Genomic DNA, 10365 nt, shown 5'->3' on the forward strand with positions numbered 1-10365 from the left:
CTTTTTTTAATGTGGGAATTAAAAGGTGTTTTTTTTCTGATTATAGGAAAAAGTGTACTCATTATAAAACATGAAGAAAATAGAAGTACAAAACTAAGCACCCACCACCCAAAGATAACCACGTCCATTTCCTCCCAGATATTCTCCATGTATATACATTCAAAATAAACATGCATATATACATACAGTATATATATATATATGTGTGAATAAAATTATAAATCTACATTTTAAATTAATTCTTGCATTGTACATAACAGCGTATCTTAACTAACCTATAGCTATGAATATAAGCTTGCAATTAATGATGTTCGAAGGTTTCACTGGATGGATGTAACATAATTTAGTTAACCGGTACTTAATGGTGGACGTTTTGAATGTCCAAAATAAAGACTGAGCGACACCTAGTGGAATCTAGAGAAGTTTTTACAGGCATGCGTTTTGCCAGTCCAACTGAATACTAACATGATCAATACAAAAAGAGTAAATGTCTCGAAAGATGGAAAGACCTTAAATTAACTGAAAGAAGAGATTTCCTCTCTGTAGCCACAAGCCTATAAACCTATAAGACTCTGAAAAAGCAGCATCAAGTTTTCAGGGATCATCTAACCTTAACTGAGTTCAAGATAAAAGAGTTCATCCTGAACCATCCAGAATCTAGAACCATATTTTTAAACTTTTAAACCTTAGCTTTCAGTAAGAAAAAAATTTTACATCGTGACCCAGTGCACATCTACATATGTAACTGAAACAAGCATGTCAGGAAATGATCATTTCCATGCTCTATGCGATGTTTCCTATTTCATTTTTTAAAATGTTGATTACAGTCTGCTAAGTTGATTTTCCGACCTGCAGCTTGAAAAGTATTATCCTACAGGACACGTAGGATACCTCAATGGTTAAAAAGCATGACATATACACATAAGATCAATGTTGGTAATTGTGTCGTCTTGAACTCATTTTGTTTTATTCTTTCTCTTGCTCCATAGTTAGAAACACCATGCCATTGTCTACATGGAATAAATGATGCCAGACAGTGTTAATTCCTCTGTTCCTTAGACAAGTGTTGGACCTGGGTTGCCTGTGTTCACGTCTAGTTAAAAATGACCTCACTACCTGTTAATAAGTACTTAAATGAGATATCCTTCTTTTTATGGCTGAATATGTAGCACATTTTCTTTATTCATTTGTCCTTCAATGTACATTTAGGTTGTTTCCATATCTTGGCTATTAGAAATAATGGGGCAAAAACCAGGGGGGGTGAAGATACGTTTTCAAGTCAGTGTTTTCATTTTCTTCCCATAAACACCCAGAAGTGGAATTGCTGGGTCATAAGGTAGTTCTATTTTTAATTTTTTGAGAAATCTCCCTACTGTTTTCCATAGTGCCTGCATCATTTTACAATCGCACCCACAGTGCCTATGTCCCCTCACTGTGCAATTGAGGAAACCTAGGGTAAGTGGCAGAGCAGGGACTTACATTCAGGCCTGGAGAGCCCCGGCAGACCCCAGGCTACCCCTGAGCTGGAGATTTCTGTGTGGGATGCAAAGCCTGGAGACCCACATCCTCTCCCTCCAGGGCAGGCTGCAAGGCTTACGTGTATCAAACTCTTGCATCTCCCCCAACCCCCAGCCGTCCTGGAGCGAAGGCAAGCGAGGCCAAGGAGGCAGAAGGCACTTCCCAAGTGGAAGCCGGCAGGCGCCTGGAGGAGCTGCGCCGCCGCCGCGGGGAAACCGAGAGCGAAGAGTTTGAGAAGCTCAAACAGAAGCAGCAAGAGGCAGCCCTGGAGCTGGAGGAGCTGAAGAAAAAGAGGGAGGAGCGAAGGAAGGTTCTGGAGGAGGAAGAGCAGAGGAGGAAGCAGGAGGAAGCAGAAAGAAAAGTCAGAGAGGAGGTAAGCAGGACGCAGCCCACCCAGCCCATCTGGCACCCCAACTTAGCCAAGTCCCTGAATCCATATCTCTAGTGACCCTTGTATCCCAGAGAATAATTTCATCCCTGATGAAATGCTGCTGCTCTTTTGACAATAGACTCTTACAAATACATTTTAAGGATAATAAACTTACTATGTGCTAAAACCTTTATACATATTAATTTATCCAATTTTCATGAGTGGGTCATCTTCTCTCCATTTTACAGATCAGGAAACTGAGGCACAGAGAGGGTTGTTTTTTTTAAATAATTTTCTCGAGGTCCCATTTGTCTTACTCCTTACCCTAAGCCCCTCAGTAAAGAACAGTAGAGAAGGATGAAAAGTCCGTGGATGAGTTACAAGAACCAAGAGTCATGTGACAGTTGTTTTCTGATCCTTGAAGAGGTTTTATAGAGGAAAAAAAAAATTTAATCGTTTTTGGAGTATTTTAGTGGAAGAGTAAATAAAGATTTTCTTCACAGGCAGAGACAGTATCGCTTTGTTCATTACTGTATACACAGGACCTAACACAGTGCAGGCATGAATGGAAGCCCAATAATTGTGAGCAGATGAATTTGTGCCGTCTTTTAAGACAGAACTAAAATCAACCAAAACATTACCCAAAGGCTAATTTTGAAACCTGAAAAGTGCTTCACCAACTACAACTTACATTGCTACCATGTACAAGAAACATTGTTCCCTTTCATCCTGAGGTACATTATTATTCTCATTTTATGGACAAAAAATTGGGAGTCCAATAGTTTGAGTGACTTGTGTGCAGTTACTTGACAAATAAGGGGTAGAATCGGTATTGGGATCCAGCTTCTCCACCTCAGTCTGGAGCTTTTCGTGCTAATCTTAGGATACAATGCTGTCCCATCATTCAAAATACGCAAAAAAAGACTTTAAGTAACTTTCTGACATGAATCTTATACAAAAATCCCCCCGAACTGTGGAAAGTTTGGGGAAATGATTCCAAGATCTCTTCCAACTCCAGCTCTCAATGAGCCAGTGACCTCTGGCTGGGAAATAATCGGGATGGTAGAGCTTTAGAATTAAGAACACCTGAGCTTGTATCCTAACCGTGCCACTTGCAAACTGGGATCTTGGGAAAGTTACTGGACTACTCTGAGACTTCTTTTCTTATCTGTGAAATAAACATCTCCTTTCAGGATTGTTGTGATGATTAAATAGGTCATTGTATTCACGGGGCCAGGTACATAATAGCGCCTGGCACTCAGGAAGTGGTAGTTCTAACGACTGTGAGCATTGTTATTAATATTATTTAGAGAAGGAGAGGACTGATGAAGGCAGAATGAGTTCTTAGAACTGGATTGAACTGGAAATTTTGGGATGTCACTTCCTACTGTAACATAGACTGGGTGGCTTATGAGCAAAGAAATTATTTCTTATAGTTCTGGAGGTTGGGAAGTCCAAGATCAAGGCCAGCAGATTGTATGTCTGGAGAGGACCACTTCCCGGTTCACAGATGGCCATTGCTATGTCCTGACGTGGTAAAAGGGGCAAGAGAGCTCTCTGGCGTTCTTTCCTAACTCACTAATGCCATTCAGGAGGGCTCCCTTCTCATCACCTAATCACCTCTCAAAGACCGCCACCTATTAATATCATCACACTGAGGGTTCGGATTTCAACCTGTGCATTTTGGGGGGACACAAACATTCAGTCCATAGCACACAGGATCCTTCTGCAGCGTCCTCTGACAGATGGACATACAGTCTCTGCTTGAGAACATCCAGTGATAAAGATCTCATCGTTTGAAAACGACAAAAGACTCCATAAATCTCTCAGAAAAATCTTTCATTCAGGATGTGCAGCTTGATCAGAGCTCTGGCACTTTTGCCTGAGAGAGAAGACAGGGCAAGAGTATCCAGACCAGGGATGAAGGCTCAGAGGGCTTCATGAGATAGATTGTAAGCATCTGCGGTTTCATCACCATGATGTCATATGTACTTCATGTCTGTGTTGTCATACCATCTACTCAATTGAGGGGACAACCATAAAGTCAGCTCTTGTGCAGTTTGGTGGCTACAGTACCATAGATTTCTATATCTTTGCCCATAAGTTGTCTCATTTGTCTCCATAGCTCTCCTTGGTAGTCTATAGGAGAGTTTTTATATTGATTTCACATATTCAGCAATAGAAGGTCAGTGTTAAATGACTTGACAGGATGATGATGATAAAGCCAGTCATCATACTAAGCACTAGGCTAAGCCTTTTCCATGGATTTGTCATTTAGTCTTCATTAAAGCCCTATTTCATGGGTGCTGTTATTAGCCCCATTTTACAGGCGAAGAGACTGAGGCCCAGAGCAGATAAACAACGTGGTCAAGGTCACACAGTTGGGAAGTGGCATCACCAGAAAGCGAATCAGGCCATTGGACTAGCAAGCTCAGGCTTAATCTCTAGTGACTGCCCTTGACGACTCATTGGCATCCAATCTAGAACCTGGGTCTTTTTTCCTGTGGGACTTGTACTCTTTCCTCTTCCACCCTCATTCCCCGTGGCTTGAACCTGCTATTGATGTCCTTGTTATTTGCTCTTTCTCTCTTAAGGAAGAGAAGAGGAGGCTAAAGGAAGAGATTGAAAGACGAAGGGCAGAAGCTGCTGAGAAACGCCAGAAGATGCCAGAAGACGGCTCATCAGATGACAAGAAGCCATTCAAATGCTTCACTCCGAAAGGTTCATCTCTCAAGGTATTTTTTCCCCAGAAACCCTTCTTATAATACCTCTATTCTAATGTAACAGAAACTTGACTTTAGCCCCTTATTTAGTTATTGATTATTCAAAGCCTTTGCTTGGTTCTGTGCTCCATCTTTCAGGCAACTCACAGCTTCTCTTTGTTTTCAACATATGGCAAAGGGAGAAATAAAGTGGAGAAATTTGTATTTGTTGTTTACTTGATGCTTTGGCATCCAGTAAAAATGACAATCAGCGATTATCACTGACCCATGCTCACCAGGTGCCTCATTGCTTTGAGCAACTGAAAATGGAAACATTTAAAGTTTATAAAATGGGCAAATGTAAAGGTTAAGCTGCTTTTCCTGTTAGCTGTTCATTTTCTTTTTTGTCATCATTCAAAGCAGTGCAGCTGGAAATGGTACAGGTCAAATTTGAAAGCTATTGTAGGGGAGGAGATAAAACGTGACTGGGAAGGGTCCTTTGCCAGAATGAGATTGGTCCTACTGCTGCCTTCATGGAGTGTAGCTCCTAATTGATGTCAGACAGAGGTGCTGCCCAGAGAAAAGAGAATAAGCAGAAAGGAGCTGAGTCAGGGACGTAATGGAGTGGTCGACTTGAGAAGGGAGCATAGACTCAAGAAAGTACTATTATCTATATTCAATCTGTCATTATTTTCATAGGTATTTTTTGCTTGTTTACCTGTATTGAGCACCTAGCACAGTGAAGATACCCAATAGGTACTTGCTGAATGGATATGTAAATGAATGAATCTTCAGAGACTGGAACTTTTCACATTTTTGTGTCACCTTCATTTTCTGTCAACCTAGCTAGGTTACAAAGCATTGACAACGGGCAAAGCCAGTACAGAATCACAGCCAGGCTCCAGCTGGCTCAGTGTGTGTGTGTGTGTGTGTGTGTTTATAAATGAGTGTGAGGTCTTATCATGTGGCATACTGAAAGGACCAAAAGCCAATTACTTATATTTTACAGTTACTACCTGTTTCCTCTGAAAATCAGCATGTTTTGTCCCTAAATAACGTCACTTATGGTTTATGATCATGTGAATCCCAGTCATAGTTCTGACACCTCCCAAATAAACTACTTGTGCTCAAACCCTCTCCTCTCAAGGTCTGTTTCAGGAGGGAATTCATACTAAGCCATAGGGGGATTTTATTATTTAATATTTGATATTTATAACATACCTCAAGTGTGCTATATTCTATGATGGAGAGATACACAAAGCAAGGTAGCTACCCCTAGGGGACCAATAGAGTTGACTGTCTCAGGGGAATTCAGAATTACAAAGGTATCTAAATGCTGACTCCCCCAGAAGTGAGACCTCAGAGCCTCGCAGAACGAGGAGAGAGCCTTGGTGGAGTAGGTGAGCTTCATGTATGGACACCAAAATCTGGATTTCGTAAAATTTTCCTGGGTCACAGAATGTTTTTCTTCTTCAGAATTTTTTCAACCATTTAACAATGTGAAATATTCTTAGCTTTAGGACTGGGTGAAAAAGGTGGGCTGCATTCGGCCCATGGGGAAATGGGCTATCGTTTGCAGACCCCTGCTGTAGAAGAAAGAGCAAAAAGGCAATCTCTGTGCAGCCACCAGTCTGGGTCCTTTTGTTCCTGGCTCATCACAGAAAACCATGTTCGCTCTTTATACCTTCCTCAGAAATCCCACCCAAACCATGCTTTCTTTGAAGTCTTGGTAACACAGGGAAAGTAGTAGTCATTTAAACTTCTAATTTCTACTCTTTTGTTCAAGAGAAACTACAACCCATCTCCCTTCTCCAAATATCTCCCATCTACCAATTTTTATACTTAGTTCTTTAATTTGTCCATCCACCAGACTCTTGGGTTCCCAGGAAGCCATTTATCTACTCCCTGTAGTAGAGAGGCATGCGTGAGCAATCAGTTAAAATACACAGATACATAAAAAAGAAATAAAACATTTTTACTACTATCAAGTTGCTGCAAAAGTAATTGCTGTTTAAAAGGTTAAAAGTAATTGCAAACACCGCAATTACTTTTGCACCAACCAAATATATAATACAGACATGTCTTCAGGAATAGTCTATCGCATTTCTCCATAATATTTGAAGAACTTGCTGTGGGTCTATTTTAGAAATCAATTTTCTATTCTACTGTGGAGGTCCTATAATTGTTGATGCTCTTAGCCCTGCAACTTTTAGAATTGGTCGTAGGTTAACATCCTAGAATGCCAGTGGGAGGAGAACCATTTGCTATTTGACCTTGAAATATTGTTGACTCGTGTATTTTGTTAATTATTCGTGACTTCTGTTCTTTGTCTGGGAAACCCTGAACCTGGTTTCTCATAGTTAAATGATTTTACCAGTGAATGATTTTTCTTAACTAATACATGCAAAGAATAAATGTAAAATTTTTGTTTTTATTATTATTGTTTTCATACATTGGTGGTGGAGGGAGTGTGGAGTAAGGAGAGTGTCAATTTTCTAAAACCAACAGTCTGCTTTTTCTCGCTAAGTTTTCCCAAGACAACACTGCCATCTCTTGGTGTTCAGAACCAATTTCTCTCGTTCAACTCCTGATCCAGAACATTTAATTTACAAATTCAGTACAAATTGTTACATTACCCAGGGTCACTCAGTTGAGGAATTTTCCAACAAGGGTGCGTCAGTGAATGGATGGTGAGACCTGATAAAACGTGATAATAACATCACGCTGTATTAAAAGTGGTAGATATAAAAGAAGTTGGAGTCTGAGAGCTTCTGGAATTTGAATAAATGTGATGGCCAAGGTTAATAAGATAATCCCTGTTTCAGAATGATGCTGGAAGTTCTACAAAGCACAAGTGTCACCTCTGCCACCTCCCTCCACTGTACCTCTGTCCTACCGTGCTGAATGTTTCTTCCTTCTTCGGCCCCAGCACTCTGCATGCCCTTTGGTTCCCCAAATCTTTGCACATGTGTTTGCTCTGCTAGAAATGTCCTCTGCCCTCTACGTCATGCACTCCCACCCTCACTTTCATAAACTTATTTATAAACCTTGGAAACTAGAAACTGCAAATCTCAGCTCAAATGTGATAATGTCTGAAAATCCTCCTCCAACTCCCTCAGCTCGTCACTTCTGCTGTAGCCACAGAATTTTCTTCTTATCTTTAATGTGGTAACTACCACTCGATTTTAAATATTTTGTTTATATGTTCTACTTGTCTGCCCTGCTAAAATGTGTTCTTATTAAAGAAATGAACCCTGTCTTATACATTGTTGGGTGTTCAGCTTTATATAGTGGGTACTCTATATATAAATGTGTAATTTATTGATTGATTGTGTGACTGACAGGCTGGCAGGGTTAAAAGTAAGATGGATGGATGGGATGGGATGGGATGGATGGATGGATGGATGGGATAGATGGATGGATGGATGGAATAGAAAGTGCCAGTGCATTGCATGATTCCAGTGTATTTCACCTTATTTAACTGGGAACTTTTTCTCCAGAAATGCACTTCTGCATTTATATTAAAATCAGAAAAATAAAATTTAAGACCCTTTACATCCCATAAACTGAGGGATAACTATAGCACTTTTTTGTATAAAGTTGTTTTTTTTTAATTGGGGAATATTGGGGAACAGGGTGTTTCTCCAGGGCCCATCAGCTCCTAGTCGTTGTCCTTCAATCTAGTTGTGGAGGGCGCAGCTCAGCTCTAGGCCCAGTCGCTGTCTTCAATCTTTAGTTGCAGGGGGCACAGCCCACCATCCCATGCGGGGAATTGAACCAGCAACGATGTTGTTGAGAGATCGTGCTCTAACCAACTGAGCCATCCAGCTGCCCCTTTTGTATAAAGTTTTATTTTTAATGAGTTTTCTTTTGTCTTTGTAAGAAATCTTGGAAAGAATAAAGTGCCTTCACTAACATCTATAAAAGTGTTATTCAACTGATAACAGGAGCGAAGCGTGTTTTCCAAAAAGCTTAAGGGTATTTATTAATAGTTCACAAGCCCCAAGTCAGTCCAGTCCAGCAAGAGCCAGTAGGGGACAGAAGACTGTAGGGGACACACCCAACCACACTGGCCTAAAGTAACTGTAGTCTAGTAGATTCCTTGGCTGCCCTGAACGGAGCAGAAACAGACCCATTCAGCACTGGTGTGCCTTGAATATGCAGTCATATGCAAAAACGGTTTTTATTTGCTGATGTTGATAGGTGATGCATGGCAGGGAATATTTCCAGCCTGGAGTTGGGTATCACAAGGCGTCGATAAATATATTCTGACTTATAAAGAACGTCTGAATTTGAGTGATGCAGTTTTAGAAAATATAATATTTGGTTTAGTAGCTTTAGTTATAACAAAAAGAAGTTCCTAACTTTAAAAAAAAAAAAAAAACTTACTGGAGACTAATGAACTGCCCATTTAGTGTAGTTCCATCACAGTTTCTCTGGGCTTATTTCCTTATTTTCCAGTTGGGCTAATAAGGCCTTCATAGGAGTCCTCAGCTGTACTGATGAGCTGTGCCCCAGTCTCACCCATCTTCTACATTCAAGGCAAATTAAGTTCAACAACAGGCTTGACAGCTATCGAGTTAGGAAACTAGGCTAATCCATAAGTGAATAGTTCACAGTTCCTGGTTTTCTTTCTTATTTGACCCTATTATATACCAAACACATAGTCAAAACATTGTGGAAAATTTTCTTAACCAAAGAGCATGGTACATCTATACTCATATAAACATGTCCTAAAAACCATGTGTTTTTGAAAAAATTGTTATTTAAAAGTTCTCATCACACACACAAAAAAGTTGTCAGGTGATGGATATTAACTAGACTTAGTGTGGTGATCATTTCACAATGTATTCAAATATTTAATTGTTATGTTGTGCACCTGAAAGTAATATAATGTTATACGTCAATTGTACTTCAATAAAGAAAGACATTTTTTTAAGTACGTCAGAAGGAAAAAGAATTATTGCTACGGTCTTGAAATGTAATTATTTTGCCATTGATTTATGTTATTTCAGAGGCATTTTATTCCATTTATGTCTAGTCTTTAATTTGCCTCCATAACTTCATATTTCTCTACACTCTTTCTCTGTCCTCTGCTAATCTCACCTTCATCTCCTGAATCTTATTATCCAATACCTTATATGTAGTTTTCCTTTCTAGCACAGCTGCTGGACACCCTAGTAATCTGACACTTTTGGGGGCTTTTATTCACCAGATTCAGGGAAGATAGTGGTATGGCCTGAGAAACACTGCTTATGAGCTAAAAGTATTAACGGGTTGTTTTTAATTCCTAGATAGAAGAGCGAGCAGAATTTTTAAATAAGTCTGTGCAGAAAAGGTAAATATGATTGGTTGTTCATTTGAGACTCATTAGCCATTATATGTATGGAAAGGTTCTCTCTCATAGTTTTATGTATGTGTATGTCTGTGTTTATTAACAGTGGTGTCAAAGCAACTCATCAGGCGGCAGTCGTCTCCAAGATTGACAGCAGACTGGAGCAATACACCAGTGCCATTGAGGTGAGAGGTGGCCCCAGGGTGATGGCCAAACAGAAACGGATTATACAAATGATCACAGAAACACGTAGGACAGTAATCAAATCCAGGAATCACATTAATATTAGAACATTAATGATGCTTTCTTATATTTTGACCTAGTTATGGAGAAGAGCAATAATAAGGATAAATTATAGAAGAGTTTTAAATAAATTATTGTTTACTACTTTCAGCCTGTATACTCTTTAATGAAGGTTTTATTCTTTTAATGAATGGGTT

At 39.7% G+C, this 10365-nt stretch overlaps 1 protein-coding gene across 13 annotated transcripts in view; it reads left to right on the forward strand.

Annotated features, from left to right (window-relative positions):
- CALD1 (caldesmon 1) overlaps nt 1–10365 on the forward strand; it is a 197924-nt gene that overhangs the window by 174109 nt on the left and 13450 nt on the right. For all 13 annotated transcript variants that reach the window (XR_013992594.1, XM_081038593.1, XM_081038595.1 and 10 more), the window contains 4 exons: nt 1633–1891; nt 4483–4623; nt 9885–9928; nt 10032–10110. Coding sequence is in view for 12 of the 13 variants with exons in the window: in XM_081038593.1 (XP_080894719.1) it covers nt 1633–1891; nt 4483–4623; nt 9885–9928; nt 10032–10110 (523 nt within the window). In the remaining variant the exon portion in view is untranslated. The remainder of the gene's footprint in view (nt 1–1632; nt 1892–4482; nt 4624–9884; nt 9929–10031; nt 10111–10365) is intronic.

This window comes from Rhinolophus hipposideros (genome assembly GCF_964194185.1).
Source record: "Rhinolophus hipposideros genome assembly, chromosome: 25".
In the NCBI taxonomy this organism is placed as follows: Eukaryota; Metazoa; Chordata; class Mammalia; order Chiroptera; family Rhinolophidae; genus Rhinolophus; species Rhinolophus hipposideros.